The sequence below is a fragment of the Strix uralensis genome, chromosome 5 (assembly GCF_047716275.1).
Source record: "Strix uralensis isolate ZFMK-TIS-50842 chromosome 5, bStrUra1, whole genome shotgun sequence".
In the NCBI taxonomy this organism is placed as follows: Eukaryota; Metazoa; Chordata; class Aves; order Strigiformes; family Strigidae; genus Strix; species Strix uralensis.
In genome coordinates, this window is record NC_133976.1 from 55,920,459 (window position 1) to 55,948,199 (window position 27,741).

General features: G+C 39.2%; 1 protein-coding gene across 12 annotated transcripts in view; it reads left to right on the plus strand.

Annotated features, from left to right (window-relative positions):
• Positions 1-359: 359 nt before the first annotated feature.
• Positions 360-27,741, plus strand: part of ATF7IP (activating transcription factor 7 interacting protein) — a 112,111-nt gene continuing 84,729 nt past the window's right edge. For 3 of the 12 annotated variants that reach the window (XM_074870959.1, XM_074870960.1, XM_074870961.1), the window contains exon 1: positions 667-829. In XM_074870959.1, coding sequence (XP_074727060.1) covers positions 669-829 — 161 coding nt within the window. In that variant the 5' untranslated portion in view covers positions 667-668. Of the gene's footprint in view, positions 493-666; positions 830-8,429; positions 8,461-9,978; positions 10,064-17,248; positions 17,812-27,741 lie in introns of those variants that run through there. The other 9 variants (XM_074870971.1, XM_074870976.1, XM_074870973.1 and 6 more) reach the window with 7 other exon arrangements.

Below are 27,741 nucleotides of genomic sequence, written 5' to 3' on the forward strand. Positions count from 1 at the left end.
CACGACCGCCGCGTCAGGAAGCTGAGGGAGGGAAGGCAGGAAGGGCCGGCTGCTCCCGCCCTTGCCCCTGAGCCCTGCCCCTGAGCCCTGCCCCTCAGCCCCACCACAGCGCCCCCTGGCGGCCACGGCTGCAGCTCGGCTCTGTCGCGTTATTGGGAATAACCGTCCGCCACTACCCGCCAAGGGGCGGAGCCACCTGCTCATTTAAATAACACGGCGGCTCATTTGCATGCTATCAAGATGGCCGGCCCTGGGATTGGCCAGCTCCGAGGCAGCCCCCACTGCCTGCCCCTGTGCCCACGGAGGGGGCGGGGTCACACGGAGAGGGGAGGGGACACGGGATTTATTTGCATAACGGCCCGGCACGGGCGGCGGGGGGAGGCGGTGCTGGAGCGCGTTCCGATTTTGAATCTCCGGCGGCAGCGGCGGGAAGGCTGGAGCGGCGGCGGCCGAGCGCGGGGGCAGAGGCTGCTGCGGGACGCCGGGGCGCAGGTACCGCACGTCCTTCCCGGGGCGCGCGCGGCCGGGCAGCGGCAGCGCTCTGCGCGGAGCGCTGCCCCGCGCGGCGGCGGCGGCAGTGCGCATGCGCCGGGGCTGCAGCTTTGCACACGCGCCGCTGCGCGCACCCAGACTCGCTCACAAACGCAGCGCAGCTAGGCGCGCGCTGCATGGGAGCACGTGACTCGGCTCCAGTGCAGGCGGCGGCGCGCATGCGCGTTGCTGTTTTCGCGCAGAGGTGGCAGCAGGTGGGGATCGGGGTGTGGGGAGGCGCCTTCCTCCGCCCCCCCACGTGTGGAGGGTTCTCTGTGGCGGCCGTTGCGGGGCACAGGTAGGTCTGGTGTAGGGCAGGGCACAAGCTGGGGCACTCTGCGGAGTCCTGAAGGCGCAGAAAGCTGGGCAATACCAGGCAGCTGTCTGGCTGCATTCTGCCTTACGCGTCGGTGAGGTGAGGTTGAGGCGCCTCCTACACCGCGCTGGGCGGGTGTTTGGGTGGGACAGTGGTGTGGCTGGCTGGCTGACGCCTCGAAAGTGTTTCCTTTCTGTTCGAATTGGGGATGGCATGACCTGGGAGGTGCTGTATGAAGCCAGTGGATATCCTCGCAAATACAGCAGGTGTGGATGTTGAGTGTCTCGGTGGATGAGCTGTAGAAGCAATGAGGAAAAAATGTTTTTTCTTGTTATTGCACTCAATAGCATGCTGATGAACTTCAGATTAAAGTTTCTGAAGCATATGGGCATGCTAATTCACTAGAAATGAGGGTGTTTCAGTGGGAAAAAGAAGAAGTGCCTAGTTGTGCCTTGTGTATGCGATGTCATCAGTAAACAAGGCCGGAGTGGCTACTCTAGGTTGCAATGGAGGCCCACATCAAATAAAATGGCAGAAGTTCAAAGTTTAAGAAGTGTGTTCATGTAAAGAAGGTACAGTTGAACTTTCAGTTTTCTTTGAACTTAAGCATTTAAAATCCTGAAACTGTGTTCATGGTTAAGTGTTTCACATTTTAATTCTGACATGACATTGGGGCCTGTTAGAGGTGTAGCGTTGTCCTCAAGCAGTTTTTTCTTGTAGCAGGTATATATCCTTGTTACACCTCCTAATCTTTAACAGATGTCCAGTGGAAATGCCTACGTTAGAATATTTTCTTGCATAATAGTAATCTTGAAATAAAATCTACATATTGTAATGTCACTGTGACCCTTAACACAAACTTGTTGGATAGAAAAATTGGATGGAATTGTTGATGGAAATATATTTTCTTAAAATAAAGGGGGAACAGCTCAACCATTCTAGGCAACAGTCAATGAGCTTAAAACTGCATCTTTCATGGAGTCACAGAAAAATAACACTTGTGCATCTAGACAGCTTATTTAACATGCTAACTGGCGGAAGTAAGAGTGTGCTAATAAATACATTTGGTCGATATCCCAGATTATACAAGCAAATACAATATTATGAATAATTTTATTGGAATCCATATCAGCAACATCAGGGTATTCTACAAGCATGCTGCATGGCTCTCTTTTGCAAGTTAAAATGTATATTTGACCATTATCTGTTACACCAGTTTGATCTAGTTACAATTATTACAGTTATTAATGTTTACTTTAGATTTTTAAGAATAAATGTGAAGCATATGCTTAACTACTGCTTAAATCTGAAATTAATAAGTTAAATATGAACTCTGATACAAACAGCAGATACCAATTTAAGAAATAAGTATGTTTTTCTGATTAGGTACTGGTTTCTGCAGTTCTACAAGAAGGTAGGAAGGAGAGTATTACCTCAAATATTAAGAATTCTTGGGGGGGGGGGGAACAACAAAAAAACACTGCTATTTGATATGTGATCTTGGGTAGGTAATTTCTTAGTTTTCAGATTGCTGAAATGGGGTTAATGGTAGTTGTCAGGCCCATCATAAAGTGAATTCACTAATGAATGCATGAGGACTTGTGCAGTTCATGAATCATGGCAACTATACCCACTATTTATTCCTCGAGTTTCAGTTATCTTATTATTTTGAATGCTCCAGAAGTATCAAATCAAGTTCCTATGTACAAATAATCCAGAAAGGAATTGTACTAATAGTTTTGGATTGCGATACATTTTTTTTTATAAATGCCAAATTAAAATACACAAAATCTTATTTTGTCACTGTTTATACATAAACAGTTCATTGTGTGTTCTTTTCAAAGAATCTCGAGAGATCTTTATGTTCTCATCATCATGTTTTTAGTTTAGTAGATTTACTATGTTGGTTGCAGTAAAAAGGCTTTTTATCAGCTGCAACCTTGCTACCACATGTAGCAGTACTGAACTGATGCTTCCTGTGATAAGGTGGAACAGTGTTGTATTTTGCTGTATGACTTAATTAAGACTATTTTGAATGTTGTGTAGGCTTGAAACTGATCATAACAGTATTGATTCATGGAAGGATACAGTAATTATATACATCAGTTGAAACAGTCATTTTGATGCTCTTATTGAGGAACCTCTTAATTATAATTTCCTATCCATTATGAAGTCTGTTTTCAAGAAGATGCTAATCCCAATAGATAGGCATACATGCCATACTCTGTCATGTCTGCTGATATCTCATGCTTTTAGCCTGTCTTGTTATGCCCATTTCACATATTTAGAAGATCAACATAAACTGTAGTATGTTAGTTTTCCTGTAAAGGCTCCCTTAGTAATGCTTCCATTTGGGACATGAAGACAGGAAATGTGGTATAATATAAACATATGCTTTTCTCCATCATGGGAGATGATCTTGCTAGCCAAGAGACTGCACATCTATGAATAAAAATAGCTTAATTTTAAATACTGATTTTACAGAATCTGTTGTAAACAGGAACAGTTCACATGCTAAACAATTTTTAAAATCCTGTTTTCATAACTGAATCCTAATTGGTAATTAAATCCTCATTTTTACTGTGTGTGTTTGTGATTTTTGGGAGAAGGCAATTTTTCTGTTACAAACAGACAATATTTCCACAGTGAAAAGTAGTTGACTAAACCAGATTTTCCTTCCGAACCAAGAAGAAAATAAAATTCCTTGTCATTTAGGTGTTTTTAATAGTATAATCGTTAATTAGGCTTATTTGGGCTTATTGTCAGAAATTCTGTTTATGCCAAAAATCTCAAGGTTATTCATTAAGTGTAGATAGGAAGGCCAAAAGATATTTTACCAATGTATTGCTCTTAAGGAGTTTGCAAGTTGAATTGCATTTTTTCCATTTGCTCTTCACCTGGTGTTTTTCTGTATTGTGGGCTAGTTATATGTTTATATTATGAGTTTATTTCGGAAACTGCAGTGACACAGATGTACATCAGAGAATATTTCTCTTAAATGCATTGAAATCTAAGATTGTTAATATTTTTCAGTTAAATCTGTGGCTGGACTCTACTTCTCTTTAGTATGTGACATTACTTTGTGAGATTTACCTACATACACAAAACAACTGGGAACTCAAACTGGCCTACACAAATGATGCTTTGATGATGTGTATTTGTAGTTCTGTTATTTCAGTTCTACTCATTTCTCTATATGCTGCACTGTATGAAAAAACACTCCTGTTTCCATCACACTGTAAGAAACTGTTCATCAAGCAGCAGTGACGTGCAAATACTGAATAGAGAATAAGACAGGGTTGTGTGGGGCAACAAAAAACTTGATTTTTTTTTTTTGACAGCTCACTAAGAAGCAAAGAGAAAGGTTCTCTGAAGTGATTAATCAGGTTTTCTTGTTGGACAGTTAGATAATATCTTAATCTCTGAATAAATTTTAGATGTGAATTGGGTAATACTTCATATTGTGAATTGGGTAATACTTCACATTTAAAATTCCTGTAGCTCAGTATTATTTAGGATCAGCCACCAGGCTTTAATATCCAAAACAAGGTAACTGTAAAGTCTTCTAGCTTTGAGATTTTCAATCAGGAGGATCTGGAGTACAGATTTTGTCAGCCTTTAAAGTTCTGGTTATCTTTTTAAAAGCAAAATTTTGCATGTAGGATCTTCATTTCATTTGTCTGAACAGATTTTATGTATCATTCATAGTGTGTTTAGGTGTTTTACCTTTTTTGTTTGTGTGTGGATTTTTGTTACATATTTTTCTCCCTATTTCTATAGCAATGGGGGTCAGAAAGTTCTTGAGTTCATTAAGTCTCTGGAAGTATCTGATAATTAAAGTTCATTGTTAGCCTGCAGATCAGGCTATGAAAGTAAGTGTGATCAATCTTAGAGATATGAAGTACTAATTAGTTATCCAGAAACTGGATATGCAGAATGCATTTTTATTTTTTTTATAATGATAAAGATTGAACTAAACCAATACATTTTTTAGCTTTTCAAGGTGTAAACAATTGAATTGTGATTCAGAAATGGGAGTCTGTCTTGTTTGGTTGGGTTTTTTTTTCTTTAGTTGCATATTCTGATTTTAGTTAATGTTCTAGTTTGTATCTCTGTTCTGTCTTGACTATTTAAAAAAAAATATCCCAAAGTTGAGAGTAGAATTTCAGCTACACTTAAGTTTTATGTGGCTTTGTGTTCTATGTTTTCATGTGAGGTTATGTTAGATAGTATTAAACAAAAACTAGAATGCTCTTAGTGAAAAATAAATGCCTGCATGAAACTTTAAATATGCATGAATAAGGTTATTAAATGGCACTTAGAATTCCACTAAGGCGACAAATATGTTTAACAAATATAAATTATCTTTTCTTGCCTAAGCAGAAAATTGCAAAACAGGTATGTAACAAAAAAATGTTTAATTGTGCCACAGCCCTACAAGTTTTAACAGAAAGCTGCTCAGTTCTAGTATAGTAGTCCAATTTCCTGTAATCATTGTTCGTCAATTGTTCTATCCTTAGTAATTCTTGAACGACTTGCTGGTTTTCAGTAAATTTGACAGAGTAGTAAGTATCAAAAATAATTAATTCCTGCAAATTTTGTGAAAACAAGCAGCTGAGGTGAGGAGAGGCTACCATTGTCCCAGAGAGGGAACTTGGCAGTTACACATTGTTTTGGGGGGATAACTTGCTGTCAGACAGGACATAAGTATTGTCTGTCAAAGCAGTTTGGAGGTTGTCACATCAACATGCAGCTTCAGACTAGACATGTACGTGCGCTTGCTTGCCCAGTGTGGTAAGGCACCAATTATAACCTGAGGTTATTCCGATAAACATTGTCTTGCTACTTTATAAATCTGCAGGAAGTGTGGTTTCATTAGTTCCATTGCTTGCTCATTATCTTGTTTAGTACCACCGATGTATATTTTTTTTAAATTGCCAGTGTATTTAACAGCAAGTCTGCCTCCCCTTCCTATTCTGTCCCCCCGCCTTTTTTTGGTATTTTGGTTTGGTTTTTTAAGTAACGATTCCTTGGTGGTGCAGCTGAAGGTGTAATAGTAACTATGTGGTATTAAATAAATGCCTGATCCTCAGTTGTATGTCAGCTTCCATCATATCACTGTGCAGGAATTTGGAACACTATGTATATGTGTGTATATTGTATAAATGCACTTTATGTTCCTTTAGGATTTATGAGTAACTTTAAAAAAAAAAAGTTATGTCCTTTAAGATGTTTTATTTTGAGCTGTGCATGTATGACTAAAAACTGTAGTCATGAGTTACCAGCTCTTATTTCTTCCAGGAACAAACATCAAATCTAATTTATTTTCTAAGATATGTAGGTAAACTAATAGAGTTTGTTTGCTGTGTGTAACTTGGATGTTTTTAATACAGGAAAAGTGTTTTTCTCTTTTTTTAGATCCAATTTCTGAAAATGCTCTTAAGTAATTCATGTACTCAAAGCGCAGGTTTTATGAATTACATGACTCTGGATATGTCAGCTAGCTGTTAAAATAACCTGCATATTTGCTCTATCATTTTGTGCTGTCCTAAGCATTATCCTCTATTTTACAATAGTGTAAAGAAATGTTATGGTAAAAAAAAGCCCAAACCTGGCATGAAAGAAGGTTCCTTCTACCTTTGTCTCCAACTTTTTGCAGTTTCCAGGTCATTTTAAAAGGATGTTGCATTTGAAGTTTAAGTCTTCCAAAATGTGTTTAGTTGCAAGCTAGCACATAAACATACATGCTTGCTGACTTCAGTCAATACATTGAAAATGTCTTTTATTGGTACTACCATGAAGTGGCTTGGAATTATGAGAAGACCTCAAATGTTGTCCAGCCTTTGACTTTCTGGACTCTAGTGTTCCTTGCCGCGTGATCATCATGGACTCTTTTCCCCAGTAGTTTAAGTAGTTTTTATCTGCGAAGTTCTTGTAGTCCTAAGTGAGAGTTGAGATGTTTCTTGAAGTCAGCCTATTGGCCTGTATAAATATAGGAATAAAGGAGGGTTTCAGTAGATGTTCTATAGAGACTATAACTCAGATGCATACAAACAGTAGTAGGGTCTCTTGAATTTCATCAGTGTAAGAAGTGTTTTGTCCTCTTAATGTTAACTAACATACAAAAAATTACAAAACAAACACAAAATAAAAAGGTAAATGGAAAAAGTGGATGAGATGTGGTTTGTCCACAAGGAAATGTGGATGATATGTAGCAGACTAGTTTCTAAGCGTGTAATTTGAGCAAAATAAATTATTTATGCTTTGGCTGCTTTTTTACTGCCCTTGTAATGTGAAATGACATAAAACCCTATCTGAAAGTCTAGAATTTTCTGCCTTCCCTTGATTCTTCAGGGCAGGAGCCCTAGTAAAGTCTGACTCTATGTAATGATACTTAAAAGAGCTGTTGGGGGGGGTGATATTACTTATACATGGCAACAATTAGAGAAATGACAGGGTACCATTCTCTTGAGTTTCTTGTTTGATGTTTATGAGAAGGTTGGAAAATGGAAGCTCCGTTTTAAATTTTAATTTATGACTAGAGTAATTGAACATGCTGAGATGATACTGCAGTGTGTTGGCATGTCATCAAAAGAAGGCACTTAATGTTGTTTGGAGTTTTTATTAGATATTTAAGAGAAATCTAAACATAACAGGTTAAGTTTAAATTCCATTTTGAATCTTTCGAAAATGCCAGATTTTCTTATTTTTGATTTTTAGAGAACCTGTATAGATGCCACCTTAAGTAGCAATAAGAAATCATAGTCCCACGCTAATACAGGAATTCCACAATAGCATAGGTTTGCTTTAATATTTCCTGGGCCAAAGCATTCTCAGATGAGTTATTTCACTCCTAATTTTGTGTTTAATTAAATGTCAGGTTTTATTTTAAAATTAGTCTGGTTAATATTTTTTAATGTATTAACACACCTATGTATATTAACCGAAGTATATTGAAGTGAACTCTTGAGTAAATGCACATGGTTTCTTACTATTCTAGATTTTTTGCAGCTAGGTATCTGTATTAACATATCAGTACCTCTGCATGTTCATGAAGTTTTCTGACCAGGTAAAGCAATTAACTGCAACAGGAGTGTGACATGGGTTCTGTTTTCTCTGGCTGAGTGAAAGTATTCTCTCAATTTTTTTTGCCAAGTACTTGTGCCTGTTCAAACCTATTTAAGTCATGGAGTTTTCATATATGGAACTCCAAGACTGAAGGTTAGAGAATGCAGTGTTGTACAAGTACAGCTGTTGGGTTCCATATTAGAACCTCTCTAGGTTTTTGTTTAATTTCTAGGACTGCGGGTCAGAATTCACCTTTTGATGTAGGAATTTCGTAGGTGTGCTAAACATAAAATTCTCTTCTATTTAAAACATTGCTACTGTGGAAATCAAAGTGCATGTGTTTGTCATACAAATGAAATACTAAGTTTGACTTTTGAAATGTTACTGTAAATCCCTATAAGCTGAAGGTGTCCTATGATTGAAGTTCAGAGTAAGCAACATGGGGTTATAACTGGCTAATGAAAACGTTTCTTTTGATTTTGTTGTAAACTTGATTTTTTTTATTTATTAATAGGTTTTGGTGAAGAAAAGCTTCAGTATCGTGGGTAATTATAAATTACTTGTAATAAAGTTGTTCTCCAGTCTTCTCAAATTTGTTTTTGAGAGACTTGTCTTTTAGGCATTTGAACTTCAAGCATATTTTAATTTAGTCCTCTGAATCTGTACAGTATTATCATAGATGATAATAGTGTAGCTGTTTCCATGTATGTGATATGTGCTTTTTCTTGTGTTGCAAATCATGCTCTTCCTTTTGTCCTTGTATTAGCCAGATGGTGTTTTTCAACATTTTTTAAGTTTGAAATACTGTGGTGCTGATGAGTGCATCAGACAACTACTGCTGGCATGATTAATCGGTCCTGAAATAACCAGCTACAGCTGGCAACAGACATGCACAGTTATGTAAGTTTAGACATTTTCATAAAAGTAGATGGAGGTCATGTTCTCCTGCTTTTTCATGTGTGTGTATGTCTGTGGGGGCTTACTGTGTTGAGCTAATTTTGGATCACAAAGACTATTTTTTAGTAGAAGGTTAGGAATAATTCAACATTAATTTCCTTCAGGATTGCCCCGTGTGCTCTTAGAATTATTTTGTTTTAAATTAGCCATATTTGGATTTTGTAGAAGAGGTGTACATGAAGTGAGGCTGATACAGACGAGCTCCCTACAGAACTGATCCACTGTTGCCTGGACAAGAGCACATGATTGGTATTAATGAACAGATATTAGAGAGGAACCAGTATTATATTTAGTTCTGCTTTCATTAGAATTGTATTTTTTTGACAACCCCTCTGTCCCCCTCCATAGGTTCCCAAACCAGGAACACACAAGATTCTAGCAAAATTGTTGAAGGGATTCTAGATAGGTCTCTCTGAAAAACTTACACAACATACTGCGTCATTCATAACGAATACTTGATTTCTGCAGGCACCGAAATTCTGGAGTGTTCTTGGGGTTTTTGCTATCTTCCTTATTTATAAAGTGAACTTCATTTTTTTTCCCCCCCAAGTAAAACTGTTATTGGGCAACTAATATTACACAATATTTCAAAATTGGTGGTCCTGTAAAAATGTATAGATCAATTTCTTAAGCATTTTCTTTAACACTGAAATGAGGCTGCTCTTGAAGAGTATTCCCTAATGTTTGTCAGTTCTGTGCATGATCTGGCTCTGTATCTGTGGCTGTTAATATGTGACATGGATTCTGAACTGCCTGGAGTCTGGAGGAATTTGAAATATGTGATACAAATCCTGGATCACAGACCTAGCAGCGCTGCCTCTCTGGGTTTTTTGGTTTATATTAGTTTTCTCTGTAGCGATGGTGTTCTAAGTAGCTGCAGTGTTGCAGCCGTGCATTAACCATTTCCTGCCTGACAAAGAAACCATTCCTCTGCCCCCCCCCTGCCTGTGGAGCTTGTTGCAGTGTGGCAAAGAGGGAGGTGCTTTGCTGTGTAAATTTTTTATCCACTGCTGAGTTGTCACTGAGTGGCTGGTCTTGAGTGCACGTTGCAGCCATCTTAATCACGTTTTCAGTGCAGCTGAGACAGTACAGTTTCAAAATGGCTGACGAAGTGCTCTTGATTGCAGCACTTTAACTTGACTGTATGCAAATGAGCAGAGCTGTTGGCATCACATGCTCCAGACCTTACAGGTAAGCATCAGCACTGCTTTGCTGAGGAACAATTTCAAACTTTATTTAGGCAAAATTAACTAATTCTAAGCTGTATAAAATATCTTAAATACTGTCCTTTTTTTTTTTTTGTCAACAGGAGGGTGGGTTTTTTGTGTGAGGGGGTTTTGGGTTTTTTTTGTTTGTTTCCCTCCCCTCTCTCACTGAATTATCATAGACCTCTATCCTTTCACAGTTACAGGGTAGATTGGGTGGGACAAGAGAGGTGAAAGGTCATACCCATATGTCTTGCTAATCAAATTATTTCATTTTGGCTTCCTTCCTCACCAGGCCATAAGAGCTCTCACTTTATGCTGCCCTTTCCTAAAAGCTTGCCTCATACTTTAACTAAAACATAAAATAAACTCTTTATAAACTTCATTAAATTTTTTTAACTAAGTGGTTAGAGCTACATTTGATTATCGTATTTTCAACATGTGACTTTTTCCAGTGGTAGATAAGAACTACAAAACCTGCATAAATACATTGGAATAGCAATGATTATGTAAATGTTAACTATTTTGCAGGTAGCAGTTATTTGCTACTCAAGAATAAAACTATAAATTCTGTAGAACTATTACAAATGATAGAATGAAAGTTTCAAGGTAATTATTCTTTTATTTATTTTGTATAAATTGAAATCTGAGTTTCAGAGTGCTAGTGCTTTCACATGGCCTGGTCTTTCTCTGTGTGTGTTACTGATTGGTGGCCTAGTTATCTGTCATGTTCAACACTCACTAAAAGGTAGTTGATAGGTGTGAGTGTCCAGGGACATGAAGGTGGGGAAAAAAGCAGTGCTTAGTTTTTTTTCCATTGAGGAGGGTGAGAAGAGAAAAGGAGGAGAAAGAAGACGTTTTTCCTCATGACTCGCACATTTTCTTGTTTTGTGTCTGTCTTAAATACCTAGTTAAGGTCTTTATGGGATCTTAAACTGGATATGAGTTAATTTGAGAGTAACTAAATAGGGAGTTACTCGAAGTTTTCCAGAAACATATCAGGAGCAGCAGAAGAGCTGGATAACTCATCAGGATGTAGCTCATAGTATTTTCATGTCTGAAGTTGAACTTAGTGCTAAGGATGTGCACGTCAGTACTAAACACCTAAAATTTTAGTCTTTCGTCAATATTTTTGCACATTAACTTGGTGCTTCTAGCATACTCTGTAACAAAGCACTTGGTGGTTAAATTAGTTTTTAAAATCTGTTCCCATAAACAATCTATGGTTAATGACAATACATCGTTAATAAAGATATTCTGGGCAGATAGTGCATATCAGGTTCTCAGGAGATGTGGTTTCTCCATGTTTACTGTGTGCATTTGATATGAAGAGATAAAAAAAAAATCATAAAATACAGGATTTTAAGCCCAGGTTGATTGCTGACTTAAGTCAACTGTAAATTTGTAAGTAATTGGTCATAGGATTTTCCTGCTTTAGGATAAAAGATCAGTGACAGGAATAATATTGAATGCGTGATCACAGGTGATGATGAAATGCAGGTAGGTAGTTTTGTTACTTGTTTTACTGTTAGTGGAATTTTTAGTGGATTTAAGGCAGGTTTTAGTTCATAGTGGCTTTTCTTGACTGGGTAAGATATTTTAAGATCCTGAGAACATTTGGGCACTTTAGAATGTCTGAAAACTCGGACAACAAATTCTACTTAAATGCATTTATATTGAGAAAATGTGAAGTTTTGCTGTATATTCACCTCATCTAATGAATGCAGATTAATAATGTAGTGATATTTCCTTCTTCCCATCCCCCAAACAATATCTTTCTGGTTTCTTGCAAGATATTCGGTGAGTCAAGTCATTCTGACCCCAAAATGATTACTGAGGTTTGTGTTTAGTCAGTTATTGTTGTTAATTCCAGATGTTAATACCTCATTGTTCAAAGCAAGCAGAAACAATTCATTCTTTATAATGAGATCACCAAAGTCCTACTTTCTAGTCATTGAAGGGGATGAAATTTTATGTCTAAAACATACTTTGCCATACACATCCTGTGGTGGTTTTGTTTGCTTCTTGGTTTTGGGTCTTTTGTTTTTTGTTTTGGCGGGTTTTTTTGATTCCAAGGAGCATATGAAAGTGTAATAAAGCAGTAGGCATATAGAAATTGTCAAGTGCTATTGGTTCTGCTGGGTTTGGTTTTTTTGTTAACCCGCTCGTTAATGGGAACATGAAAAGTAGTGTATTTTTTGACATTCGCTGTAAGGAGTGGTTCTTCACATGTATTACAATTGAGTAAAATATTGTATGTTCACACCACGTCTTTCATACAGTCCTTTTTGTGACTTTGTTGCCCATCTTTCTGTGAGCTGAGTAGGCTTACTCCAGTTTTATAGAAAAGGCACAGAGATTGCCAGAGTTCTGAGGAAAGCTCTTGTTTTGGTGTCTTCCCTTCCCTTTGGTTTTGGCTTACTTTGCTCTTTACAGGCCGTTTTGAAAACAGTATCATTCTTGAAAGTGCTGTACAAAATGACTGGCCCAGTAGGGAGCTGTACTGTGTTGTTGTATGAGCTGGGTGGGTGGAGTGGTTTGGTGGTTTGGTTTTTTTTTGGTTGGTTTCTTTTTTCTTTCCTAAAGTGGGTGTTGGAATGCATAAAGTATGGTGAGTTTTGAAACCTGTGTTGCATATGGAACACATCCCTGATTCCAGAAGTCCAAGTTGTACAGTAGTACTGGTAGCTGACAGCATGATCTCTTCTCTGTTCCTCCCATGGTGTTAATAGTTTGTTCTTTAGTCAAAAAGAAAATTGAAAACACCAATTTATCTGCATGGGAAGAAGGCACTTCAGTGGATGCTAAAAAAAAAAAAAAAGCTTTTTATTAAATACATAAATTAGATGTTCATGATTTGAATTAGAAATAATTGTGTATAATGAATTAACAACTTCAACTGAATTGATCACTATACATTTTTAATGTGAGATGCATTGTCAGACTCTGCTCAGTGTTCTCGTGTCTGCATTTTCTTCACTTCTGAGACCTGCTGCATTCTAGATCAATTAGCTTTGTGCTGCTGATGGGTAAACTTGAAGGATAGGCTTTCAGAAGTAAATAAATTGCTAATGGGATAGTAAACTCAAATACACATGATTTTCAAAGAGAAATACCCAACAATCGTTTACTCTGAAGGAGTGTATCGATTCCCATTTTTTTCAAGTAATTTTTTTGCAAATGGTGTATTTGATTATAAGAAAAATATTTTACTTTATTTTCATTTGTGCTCCAACTATTTGGATGTTTTTTTCATTACTAAATTCTACTTGGTTGGAACCATTCTAAGGCAGCTTGTTTATTTTTTATGTTCCTCTTAATATTCAGAATTGTCTCAATTTGCACAGCAACATCTTCTATTTTGATAGATATTTTGGGAGCAAACAATTTCAGGCAGGATTTGAAACAAACTGGAATGGACTGCTGAATTAATGCAATACTGTGTAATGCATGCAAATCACTTTCAGACAGCTGACTTGTTTGGTTCTTTAGGTACTAGAAATAAATGGTTACCAAGCACTTAGAACTGTTTTGAATTTTAAATACTTAATCACATTATGACTATTATTAAACAGTTAAATTGGACCTTTGTTCTTAGCTGTAAACCTTATGATGTTTTTCTCAAGAATGTACTGTCTTCAAAGAAACGGAGTAAGGCAAATGTTAATTTTTTTTCTGCATCATCTTGATTTGCAGGTTAAGATCTGTCAGCTTTTCAGTATTTGTTTAATAAATGACAAAATTCTTCATGTAAATTTAAGCAAAATGTGGGGTTTTTTAAAGTTTATAAGGAATCAAATAATTTTACCTTTCTAAAAGAAAGGGAGTGCAACATTAGACTGTTACTGCCTGGAAGTTACCCATTTTAGACACTTTCTCACATCTACAGTAGAAAAGTGGATATAACTAGTGTCAGCCTCCCCCCCCCCCCCCCCCCCCCCCTTCCTGCCTTCCCAGCTTCTGCTGTAAAATATCTTGCAATAAACCTCCCTGGCTAAGATAGTGGGTTGATAGTTCTCTACTTCAGAAATGAACATAATTTTTTTGTGCCTTTCAAAGACCAGTGTGAGAAAAGTTTGGGAGCTACTCAAACTCTGGTTGAATAATTTGTTCTGTTTCATGCTTTGGAGAAGAGGAGAAGTCAGAGGGGAAGGGGCTGGTTTCGCTGACTCTGTGTGTGTTGCTTACAGAAGGCCCAGGGCCTTTCATTTTCTTTTGCTCTGTGGTGGATGTTTTTTTGTCTTTTTTTTTTTTTTTCCCCCTTGGATCAAGCTACTAGAAACAGGTTTCATCATTGTTTTTTAATTGTTTTTATTTTGTCAATGAAATGCTTTTTTATCTAAAATTGTGTATGAATTAGGAGCATCATTCTGTGGCAGACTTTTGTGTACCTTTCTATTCTGAGATGAATCAACTGGCATTTAAAATTCGAGGATGTTGTCTTTGATACGTACCAATTGAAACCATATAGCTACTAGTCATTATTACAAATGCAACTGACCTTACTACTTTTGACTGTAACATCTGCTCTTAAAGGTTGCTTCTGATGCAAGACTAGGAAATTCTGTGCATGTTGGAGGAAGAGTCCTGTTAACTGGCTTTCAGAAGCCAAAGTCATAAAAGCTTTCGGGTGTTCCCACTGACTGCAGGCTAAACACAGGAAAGGCAGGCAGACATTTTGGCTTTTTCTGTAGTGGCAATCACTGGAGAATATAATTTGAGTATGCTGTTGTTTTTTCTTCCAGGTTAAACTCTCACATTACAAAAAAAAAGTATCTCCACCCCCCCACACACCCCACCCCAAAAAAATGTAAACAAAAAAACCCAGATACCCTGTTTCAGAAGCAGCTAAAATGGTCCCTGCGTTCAGGGTCTGGGGGCTGGTTCATCAGCTCTGTACATGGCAGGAAGATATTGCTGCAGTTGGTTTGGGGCTCAGCGAGCCCTCCAGTTACTTCAGTTCACCTCTAGCTCAGAGTCAGCCCCCTGTGCCCGGTTTGGTGCATTTGCTCCTCCTCTCTGTAAAAGCATTCTGTGTTTTAATATGAGCTTTATCATAGCTAGCTGTGCAAGAGGCAAGAGGGTGCAGAGAGGACGCTACGGCTGAGGGGTGGTGCGGGGGGGGGGGGTGGTGTGTGTGTGTGTGAGTGACTCTGCGGGAATGTTCTGGAATGGGGATGGTGCCTCCCCCAGATGGCAGATGGGGAGCTCCCCATCGAGGCTGGGGGCAAACTCTGGCCTGGCCTTGCCTGAGCAGACTGGAGCCAAGAATAGAAAATGTTGCAAGTAAAGGCTTTTATTTTGCAGTATTTATTTTACTGTGTTGAGAATCATACTATTAATCTGGTATTTGTGCACAAGTCTGTAGAGCTGGGGGGGAGGTGGTGGCAGCTGTATGTGGAAAACACAAGGGGTTTTTTGGTTTGCTTTTCTTAAAGCAGCATTGGTGCCCTTTATTTTTAAGCTCAGAGGCTGTTCATCTGATGATTCATTCTGCAAATGACAACAGCATCACTGAAAGATGTATTCTGCGCAGCGTTTAAATGTGCTAACATACACAAATCTGTCTGAAAGTAAGATAAGAGACACGTGACATAAAAGAGCAGCAGTACCAGATCACTTTTATAGTTAATGGCTGTCATTTTAATGTGACAGTCATTCTGGAAAAATAATTATTTTTCCCTTACACATCACTTTAGGCTTTTGAATACAACAGCTGAGGATGAATTGTAACAACCAATGAAGAGTAATTTGCATTACTAAATACTTTCAGACACAAAATAGGTATGTTTTTGACATTACAGATGAGCAAATTGTGTTATGCTCAAATAACCTAGAACCAGCTGTACAGCAAATTACACTCAGAGTGGAAAAGGGGACATACAAAGTAATTTGACTATATATAGCCTTGATGCTGTTGGCATTCTAAAGAGGAACAGTGCAGGGAACTAGAAGAGGCCTGTGGTGAAAAGCAGACTCTTCTGAATCGAGGCACTCTGCCTTGTCCTGCTGGAATCGACAAGCATCACTGTCTCCATCTTTCCTTTTCCACTACGTGGTGCCAGGCTGCAACTACAGCAGTGTTGCTAGATGTGTAGCTAGCCAAACATTACTGTGGGTTTAACTTGACTTTGTTTAGGGTTTCTCAAATTCATGTTTATAGTTAGTATAATAAATAGTATGTTTATTTGCATTGAGTTGTTTCATGCTCTGAGAGTTTCTTACAAGGCAGCAAATGAGGGGAGAAAGGTATTGGCGAATGATTCATCCTTTACATACATACACTTAATAGTAAGCAAAGCCTGGCTTCTTTTTTTCCCCGGAAAAGTACAGTGACTTCTAGAATAAGCATTTGTAAAATGTAATTTATTTATTAATGTAATCGGACTTTGGAAGGAAAAAGGTAAGAATTAAACTATTTGAAGTCAGAGTGAGGCTGAAATCCAAGCTTCTGTCTCCACCGGTCACTGTACCTTTTAGGTAGTTGAAAAGATAAAGTCCACAGATCGGGATGGGGAATTTCTGTCTTCATCTGTCTAATGAAGAAAAATTAAATGTGAAATTGAAACAGCAAATTAAATGGCCAGACATGTTACCTGTCAGCATTAGGTTAAAAAGGGATCTGTCCCACTTGGGACTGATACTTATTGGTAGGCTGCAAAATACTGGAAATACCAGTTTAAGAAAAGCTGGTTGCTGAGCACTGAGCATACCCATTTTTTCGGTGTTATTTCAGTTACTACAGAGAGCTCACCAGAATCTGTGAACAGTGCAGCATGTAGCATCTTACCTGGGAACAGGCTTCAAGGTGGAATTTCTTTTGCAAGAGACTACTGTCAATTTCCATTTATATAAAAGTAAGAGCAGCACTTCTGACATGGATCTGGATTATTAGTAAGCAAATAACTGTAGGATATATTCTAGAACCCGTAGTGGTGTCGCGGGGGGTGGGGGGAGGGGGGGGGCGGGGAGGCTTTGCTCAGCAATATCCTGCTGCAATTTAGTCTTGAAATGAGGCCCCCTTTATGTAAATTTTTACTGGCGCCAGCTAGCTGTAACTGCAGTCTGGCTCCGTGTCGGCAGCAACTAACACGTGTCGTGGACTTCTGTACACGGACTGCAGGAGCACTGCGGTTTCTGGACCGAATGAGCCGCACTCATGAATGTGGAAAGATGTACAAAGGAACCTAGGTGTAATTAGATTGCTAGTAAGTGAAAATACAGAGGAAATTTCAGCTTTCTTTTTTTTTTTTTTTAGTGTGCTGTCTTGCACTGTGCTGTAATAAACGTATGGTTGTTGGTACTACTGTGTGGTATGTGGGAGGTACTTCACTGAACATAGTTGCTGCAGTGCTAATAGTTGGCAGCACATAAGGCAGTACAAAGAGTCCGACTGGAGGCACTTGCACTTGCAACGTTCCCTGGGAGGCTGTGGCATGCTCAGTGTGCTGCAGGGGCACTCCTGACACGTTCAGCCACTTGTGTGGAGAAGTGGGAGTTCCAGCAGGCTTTAACAAGCAGATGTAGACTACTGGCTGAGAGGTACAACAGCATAGCTCAGGCTGGCTAAAAAACAGTGCTCGTGCTGTTATGTAAACAAAACAAGATTTTTAGTATCAAGATGGCTGACCTGGAAGTCTACTTGTAGCTCGTGATACTTATGCAAATGAGCTACACGTCAGTGGCTTACTCAGAGGAGGAAACTCATTTTGCACGTGCCCACCTTCTTGCCAGGTAAGAGCAGCATCTCATTTTCTGCATTAATGTTTTAGAGGCCTTTGATGTTATTTTTCCACTTAGGTGTCCATCCCCCGCTTTGGCATAATGCCAGGGATTAAATTTAAATACAAGAGGCGTTTTCTGGGAAGCCCGGAAGTAATTTGTTCTTGCTGTAATTATTTTTGGGCCGCTGTTGTTTTGGGGAACATTAACTAGCAATTACTGTAAAATGTTTACTTAAGTAAAACTGAAGACGTTAAAAAATATTAGAAATCTGAGTTTTGATTTTTGCTGCTGCTGTTACTGGTTTTGTTTGGTTCAAACCTCTACTGTTTTGCTACTGTGTTATTTTTGTCTCTATAGTGACATCAGTTGATGCACATGGAGGCTCAGCAATAAGGTGAGCTTACCCCTGAAAAGAGTGCAGAATTATAAAAGTTAAATCCACCAGTGGTTTTTTGGCTTCGTGGTATTATGAAGAAACTTCATTATCCTTGTTGTAGTTTGAATTCTTGAGATGGCAAAGCTGTAAAAGTATTGTACAGTGAACTGTTGTCCATGTGTCTTTCAGTGTAAAAGCACATTCTCAAGTGGATTTATATAAATTGTAAAGAGGTGTATTTGTAAATAGGGAAGCAGATCAGAAAAATATATTTATCTGATCTTCCCTCCCTCCAGAGACAATAAGGTTGCCTTAAAGCAGCAAATTTTAACAAAATTAAAGTATTACTAGTTACATAATGTACTGTATTGTTATGCATGTAGTGTATGAAATGACAGCATGGGGCAGATGTACTAGTTCTGCACAAATGTATTTACGTTCTATTTTACAAGTCAAAAAAGTTGTGACAGGGTGGGAGACTGGAAGGAGGAGATGTAAGAGAAGATAATTAATCTGGGAAGTCTGAGCTAGAGAAAAGAGATAATTGGAGATGCGTGAACAGGCCAAGGAAAACGTGGTCATTTAAAGGTAGACAGCAGCTCAAGGTAGGGATGTGGAACTGGCAGTACATGGGCCTGGTCTGGTTGAAGGAAAAATGAGATTAATTGAAGAGAACAAAGCTAAAAAGGTAGAAGGGTAAAGCAGGCAGGTAGATTATTTAGGTTTTAAATGGCAGTGATAGGGACTAAAAGTATTGAAACCGTTCTGAAATGGACTGTGAATTAAGGCCAATAGAGAAGATGTAAATACGCTAGGAAAGAGAACTAATTGTTTGATAGTGAGGAGGGGGGGAGTTTAATGATAATAGAGAAAGGTATACTTCTGCATTGATACAGCAGAATAAAATGCTACATGCCAGCAACTTGGGCCAAATGAGTCTTTTTTTTGTACGTATCTCACCGACTTTGAAACCTTCGATAACTTTTTTCTTAGTGATAACTTAAGATTTTATATGGGACACAATTTTGCTTGTCATTTAGAAGTCTCGTTATATGCATGTCCAGACTAAAAAGAGTAGAAAAATGGGGGGTGGGGTGTGTGTGCATGTGAGAAAGTGTGTAAATAGGTGTCTGGTAGATTTCCCCAAATAAATTACATTAGAAATCACAGTTAACAACTATAAAGGTTGTCCATAAAGGGCAAATTCTGTTAAAATCGGCCTTGCTTTCATTGCAATATGAAGGAAGCAATTCAGGGCCCCTCCCACCTTTTTTTTTTTTAAAGTGTAGGTGTGGGAATGGTAGAGGAGAAATGGCGTTGAGTGGGGCATGAAAAACATTAGAAGACTGACTAAAAGAGACAAAATGGTCCTGAGGCAGCCTTGACTAGTAAAGCAAAGGATAACAAAGATTGTTAAAAATTGAGAAATAATTTTAACAGCGATGGAGGTGAAAATGATAATATGGTTCATAGTGAAAGAGAAAAGGCAGACGATTACAGTAAATATTTTTGGTTTTTTTCGACAGAAATGAAATTACACTATGTCTCATAGGTGGCTTAAGTATTTAAAATCTAGGAGTTACTAGGAAGATATTAAAGAATGCATGATAGACATTTCTCAAGAAAGGGTATAATTATGCAGGTCTCTGTAATCTGCATGAGGAGTTCTAAGAGAATTGGCTGAGAATACTTCTTTTCTGAGGTGTGCCTCCCTATAACTTAAAATACAATGGAAATTCCAGAAGGCCTTGAAGACTTTATTTAGGTCATGCTACTTGACCTTTTTAAATAACTATTTAACCTCATGTCAATCCTGGGGAAAAATAATGGAGGGACAACTGAGGGATTCAGTAAACGCAAAATCATAATATTATAATTAATACTGAGGTGGTTTAATGGAAATAAAACTTTATTTTTTAAAAAAAATCCCAATTTGTCCTAGAACAAAGTTCCTTGGTGTAAATACCTGATACGTATAATGCAGTTAGCCTTGATAACGCCTTTTTCATAAAGAACAACTACGCCCTCCCCCAAACCCTGTATCAATAAAACATTAAGTTAATTTAAAAGTTAATCTGATAATTTAGGTTGGAAGGGACCTCTGGAGGTCATCTAGTCTGACATCTTCCTCAAAGGAGGGTAATTTCAAAATTAGACCAGGTTGCTTCAGGGTTTGTGAAGGTGAGGTTTGACATGGGCAGGGGTTGGAGATTCCACAACCCCTCTTGGACACGCTCTTTCAGTGTTTGACCACCCTTGTGGTAAAGAACTGTTCCCTGTATATATCTAGAATTTGTTGCTGCAAGCTGTATCTATTTCCTTTCGTCAGTGTACTCTGCATTTCTGAAAAATGTCTGGCTTCTCTATGAATGCCGATTATGTTGTTGTAGAGAACACTTATTAGCTATCTATTCTTCATACTACGCAAATTCAACTTGCTACTCTCGCCTCATCTGTCATGTTTTCCAGCTCTCAACTGTCTTGGTGGTCCTCCACTGGACCTGACCTGCTTATCAATATCTCTTTGGCATTTGGGGTCCCAAAATATAGGCACCATACTTCAGATGCAGGCTTTGTTTTTGCTTATGCAGCACAGTCTTGAGTTTTAAAAGAAAAAAATAATATAAAGCAGTAATTACATTGAATATGTTTTTTTCAGAAAGCAGAAATGGCTACTAAAATAGGCTTTCCAATCTGGGGGGAAGAGGGGGAAGTAATGGGAAGCCGGAGGCAGACCAACTAATACTTAAAAATGGTGCATTTTCATTTTGCAGTGAGCGAGTGTCCTGGTTTAACCAGGATAGGGTTAAGTTTCCCCAGCAGTGGGGGGGAGCTCTAGCCGGGTTATTCAGATACCATGCCGACGTCACATCCTGGCAGGTCACATTTTCCTGGCACGGAGCGCGGTGCACTCATGGTTTTGTACATCGTGCTTCTCACTGCTGTATTTGGTAGCTATTTTGCTCTGTTAATTGCCATCACTATTACTGCTATTGTTATTGTTGTTGTTTGTTGTGTTGCTATTGCACTGTTGTATTAAACCTTTCCTTATTTCAGTCTTGGGGCTTTGTATTTTCACTCCCTCTGTGGGGGAGGGGTAGCGGCCGTGTGGTCTCAGACCCCGGCAGGGGCTAAACCACCACAGTGAGTAAAGGAAGTAGTGAATTTTGTGTTTTGTCTGTTTCCAGAAAGACACTATTCTTGGTTTGAAGACAGGCTTAAAACAATGGCCAATGTATGGCACTTAAATGGCATATGGATTTGGAACAGTTGATGTATGACTTGCGCACTGTGGCAACTCTGCGGCTGGGTTATGTGGGATAATGCTGGCATAAAGCCTTCCATGTAATCTAGATTTCTGGTTATTGGATACAGTTACCTAGCAAGGACTGCTACAACCTTTTATTACTAGTTTGACTTGAAGCTGGTTACATACTTAGCCAAACCATGCCTAGCCTTACACTGATGTGGTGAGACCCCACAAAAGTTGTCTAGGTCTTCTGCCCAGGAATAATTTCTGCACTGTCTCATCTTGTGGCTCTTAGTCAAGATAAGATATTTAGATGATGAGGTCAAGAAAGTTAGCCAACTTTGCATTAGCCAAGTGCCTTTCTAGTTTCAGCAAAGGGATGGCTAAGAGCATTTAGTGGTCTGAGACTAGAAAAGGTTCCTTTTGTTGTCATGCTTTACAATGTTTGGTACTCTTCACCAGACACATTGCGGTGGTTCTGGATACTTTTGTTGTTTCCCCTGTCCCTTCCCTTCATGAATGGACAGTGGGAAAGGCTTAATCTTCATGCAGCAGAACTTGTAACTGTTGAATGAAAACCCTTATTGTCAAGAAAAGTAAAATACCTAATAGTATTCGGTCATCCTAGTGGCGTGTAGTCAGTGACCTTATCTTTCTATCTATAATTTTATTTCGCCTTTGTTGTGGGTCGTCTTCTTAATTTGTGGTCAGACCTGCCCTAAAATTTCACCTTACGTAAGTGCAAAAGGAACACATCTGCTTTGTTAGGGTTTTTTTAATCAGAGAACAATATTTCAAGCTGTGAACAGTGCGACTTTCGTACTGCCTTGTTTTAGACCTTCAGTGACGTTATCAGTCACAAGCATAGCTATCAGTTGTGGCATAGGCCTGCACTCTGTATGTGTGTGTTGGGGTGGGAGAAGAAGAGGTTCTTTGTGTTCTCCATCAGGAACCTTGTAGAGGGAAGGGTGAAGCCTTGCTTAGCTATTCTGAATAGATCTGAACTCTACTTAGGAAAGATCAACTAATCTAGGACAGGCTCTGCTAGGGCACATGGATAATGTGGAGGTGATTGGTGGCAACCAACATGGCTTCACCAAGGGAAAATCCTGTCTGACAAATTTGGTGGGCTTTTATGATGGAGTGACAGCATCAATAGATAAGGGAAGAGTGACTGATGTCACTTACCTGGACTTGTGCAAGGCCTTTGACACTGTCCCGCATGACATCCTGGTCTCCAAGTTGGAAAGATGTGGATTTGATGGATGGACAACTCGGTGGATAAGGAATTGGTTGGAAGGCCGTACTCAGTGTTGCAGTCAATGGTTCAGTGTCCAAGTGGAGACTGGTGACAAGTGGTGTCCCTCAAGGATTGGTACTGGGATCAGTACTGTTTAGTGTCTTTGCTGGCAATATGGATAGTGGGATGGAGTGCACCCTCAGCAAGTTTGCCGATGACACTAAGCTGTGTGGTGCAGTTGACATGCTGGAGGGAAGGTATGCCACCCAGAGGGACCTGGACAGGCTGGAGAGGTGGGCCCAGGCCAACCTCATGAAATTCAACAAGGCCAAGTGTAAGGTCCTGCATATGGGCTGGGGAAATCCCAAACACAGATACAGGCTGGGTAATGAGTGGATTGAGAACAGTCCTGGGGAGAAGGACTTGGACGTGTTGGTGGATGATAAGATCAACATGAGCCAACAGTGTGCGTTTGCAGCCCGAAAAGCTAACCAGGTTCTGGGCTGCATCAAAAGTGTGGTCAGTAGGTCGAGGGAGGTTATTGTGCCCCTCTACTCTGCCCTCGTGAGATCCCACCTGGAATACTGTGTCCAGCTCTGGAGCCCCCAACACAAGAAGAATATAGAACTGTTAGAACGAGTCCAGAGGAGGGCTACCAAGGTGATCAGAGGGCTGGAACACCTCTCCTATAAGGACAGGCTGAGAGAGTTGGGCTTGTTCAGCCTGGAAAAGAGAAGGTTCCGGGGAGACCTCATAGTGGCCTTCCAGTACCTGAAGGGCACCTACAAGAAGGTTGGGGAGGGACTTTTTACAAGGGACTGTAATGATAGGACGAGGGGTAATGGGTGGAAACTGTGGGAGGGGAGGTTTAGACTGAATATAAGGAAGAAGTTTTTTACTGTGAGGGTGGTGAGGCACTGGAACAGGTTGCCCAAGGAGGTTGTGGATGCTCCATCCTGGAAGTGTTCAGAGCCATGTTGGATGGAGTCTTGAGCAACCTGATCTAGTGGGAGATGTCCCTGCCATACCAGGGGGGTTAGAGTTAGACGATCTTTGAGGTCCCTTCCGATTCAAACCATTCTGTGATTCTGTGCTGCAAACAATTAATTTATTACCTTTACTGAGAACAGTTATAATATGTTTTACAGCTTTGAGGTAGAGCATCAGCAACTTCTAGTGCGTGCAAGTTGGTTTCATTATGAGGCCAGGAAGGGGGAATTATAAAGGTCTATCACACCTGGATTTGCTAGCACAAGATGTCATGGAAAGAGAATTCTGAATATGCTTTAGCCCAGGATTTTGTGCTGACTATCCTAATGGCATCTATTACATGTTTGACAGCAGCAGGGAGAATGAAGTGAATGTCTCATGAGCTACTTTTCAAAGTGATAAAGCTGTAGAATGCATCTGCTTTCTTTTTAATGGCTAAGATAAATCAAGTATTATGCATGCCAGCACAAGAGCTGCATGTGTTTTCCAGGAAGCGATGCTGACAGTATATGGCAAATTTTGTATAATAGCTTGCATTCTTCAGGCAAGGAAATTATCAGTCAATTCAGTAATAGAGGAGAGGCATTGCAAAACCAAGTCCAAGACTGTTCATTTGGCACAGAAAATGCAGCTATCGTAGGAACTATCAAAGTTAAATGTTAAAATTTAACTTGAGTCACTTAGAGTAGATGAGGCAGGCTATCAGTTGGTTTGGCCATGCCATGATTATTTCTAACTTAGTATGGGAGGTGAGCTTCCTTTAGGGGGACTAAAGAGACGTGACTGTTTCTAACAAAGAACTAGCATTCATTTAACAAGGATATTGGAACTTATAGCTGGATTTCAGTCTTCCTATTTAAGATTCACAAGTCATGTATTTTACAAAAGATGAAAAGAAGGAGCTTGTTTTCTGCAGCCTATCAAGCAGGTGGTTTATTTCATGAATCGCCTTCATTACTGTGCATTAAATCACTTGTTTGGGAGATCAATCACCAGGTTAAAAGTGTTACATAATTAGAAATGCATTGTTTGAAGTACAGTATTTCAGATGAGCAGTTTCTTGAGGTCAGTCAAGAGGTAAAGCAATTTGATTTTTTAATTTTTATTAGAAACACCATGAAATTCCTTTAATTCTGTTTCAGAAAGGCAGGTGACCTTGACACCTTCAAGATTTTAATGCAGACTCTTTCTAAGTTATTCTGAGCTATCATTGTAGAAATTAGATGGAACAAAACTGTAGTGATGCTGTTTCTCATTCACATAATGTGAGAATCCATGTTTGTTATTAGTTATTTCCCTGCAAAACTGGGCCATGCTTCTTACTTGAGTCAAAATCTGGAAATTATACTGATTCACTGAAGAGCTTGTCACCCCAGTCCTTCTTAGAGGTTAAAGAAATCTTCCTCTTTATGTACAATATGAAATTTTAATTAATTTGTAACTGTTACCGAGCTAGTAGAGCTCATGTAATCTGTGTGCTTAGGTGAAGCACAAGGATAATTTTGAATTGGACTTTGCTTTTGCTGTGTTAAACATATGAAGGAAATTACATTTAAGGGGGTTGAGTCCCTTAAAAGTATACAGCAAAATGCTAGTTTTAGTCCCCAAGAGATTTTCTCTATAGCAGCCAAACCATTTGTTGGTAGCTTGGAGAAAGGAAGAAGGCATTTGCTTTGAGTTTCCTACAATTCTGGAATTTATCATCGTTTAGTTTTCAAGGGTAGAGTTCACTTGGCAGACATAGTCATGTAGAGCTATTTTACATGTTCTGGGATGTGACTTCTGAATCTCGGCTGTGATTCCACAAGGGTGCTTGGTCTCCTGTAGAGCATCCAAAGCAGCATTAGTTGCCTCTGCTTAGGCTACTGAGTCTCATCCTGTGTGTTCCTAAGTTCCTTGAACTCTACATTTACCACAGCTTACTACAACCTCTGTCTCTGCATCCTGTTGTCCTTAAAGTTGGAAGGTCTGAACACTTCAGAACTCTTCAGGTAAAACATGGCATTGTACTTTGTTTAAACTAAGGTGCCCATGTTCAGATAATGGAGCACAAGTAGTTCCGTTTTTTCCCATCAAGATACAACGATGTCTATGTTCTGTGCTCTCATAAACTTGAATGAGTTTATATAGGAAATAGATTGTAGAAGCACTGTCTAAAATCTTTGGTTATTTGTATTTTCTAGAAATTGTTTGATTATTTGGGGGGGTTGGTTACGTTTATTTCAATATCCTTGTGAAAAAAAGACCACACAAACAGTGGCATTTGGAATGAACTTGTAACTTGTGGAATTTTCTTAGAAGCAATGACTTTATTAATGAAAACTTCCACTCTTCAAAAGGAATTCAATATCTGAATAACATTCTTAAATTATAGGGAAGTCCCTTACTTGGTAAAATATGTCCTACAGAGAGTTATAGTGACCCTAAGATCAAGAATTAAACCCAGGATACGCAGAATCAATGTTAACCTTCACAGAAGATCATGCCAGATCGTAGGAATTCATAATTTGGCAGTTGTGTAACCTTACCTTTTCTCTCAAATAATACCATGTAATCTTACAAGAAAAGCATTTTGGGTGGTTTTGTTCCAAAACGGCATGATCTGTATTTTCAGATGTATTGGAAATCTCTTTATTTTACTTGAAAAGCAATGATTTTGTGGGGTGTAGATGTTAAGATTATGAAACTTGTTCCATATCCATTGTGAACTTGAAATGTATTGTCGTCTTAAAAGCATAAACTGGATAAAAGCTGTCTTTACAACATAAATTTATTTGCTTTTGTATTTACTTACATGTGTTATGGAGTCTTTCATTTGTACCTGCTGACTAAATGAAGCTTTTTTCCTAAGAAAATGCAGGAGGCAAGACTCTTCTAGACCACTTTGTCACAATTCCTGACTTTGGCAGTAGATTTTACAGAAGACTCATCTCTATCTCACTTTACAGTCAAGAAAACTGAGGCAGGAAATAATGCTGATTTGACAGGGCTAAATTGTTGATCAGTAGTGGTACTGAAATGGAAACAAAATCATCTTCACCACCAGTCTGGTGCTTTATTCTCTAGGTCATAGTGTCTTGTGCTAAAGGTAACGACACATCCTCCTTCATGATTTGTCATTGTGCATATGCATGCACACAAACACGCGTGCACTGTGGGTAGAAAACAAGTATTAGAGTAATCACAAAGTTTTATTTTGGGATCATCCCCATCCCCCCGCAATTTTATGTGATTGTGAGGAACAGTCATTTGGTGTCTTCTTTGGCCAAAGCCATACGTATCCATAGGGATGCATGTGTGTTCTGCCAGCAAACAGGCAGACCTTGCCCTGAAACTCCAGTTGTCCAGCAAGGCATAGAGAATTTGTTGCTACTATGTTCTTGTCCCAAAGACTTCTCTTTTGTTCTCCTTTTTTGCTTTCAGTACTTCTCTGCTTTTACAGACTGGTGCATCTTTGCTAGTGAAGTTCTGCTCTTGACATATGGAGACTTTGGAATCTCCAGGCCTTTGGCCTGCTCTATACCTGGATCTAGTGTAAATCTTCACACATCCCTTCAGACTGACAGATGTTGAGAATGTATCTGACTCTACTCAGAGCTGAATTCAGTATGTATGCTGTCTGCTTCATGTCACCTTCACTGCCTGGATAACCTGAAAGATTATGAATTTTGCAGTATTATGGATCTTTGAGAAGTTAAAGCCCTTCTTGTGAAACCTCGGATTTGAAGAAATCTTGAACAGAGAAGCTGAAAAAGCCATACCTTGAAAAGCAGAGCATGGTTTACAGAACAAGATGATCATGCAAGAATCCGAGCATTTCTATTTAACTTTTGGTGAGACTGCCTCTGTGCCTAGCCTGGTTATTGATTCTCTTTCTGGGAATTGGGACTTTTAGAAGGGAAGAAAGCCTGATGAACAAAATAGTTCCTTTTCCATAATGCCTTTTGGTGCCAAATGTTCTGTTATTTTTTTTTTAGGAGTTGGTTCTTCGCATGAGGGACCATTATTTCCTTAGGTGCATTCAGCATTCTGACTGTTCCACTAGCCATGCAACTTTGAGGCAGAGAAGGATCACACCAATAT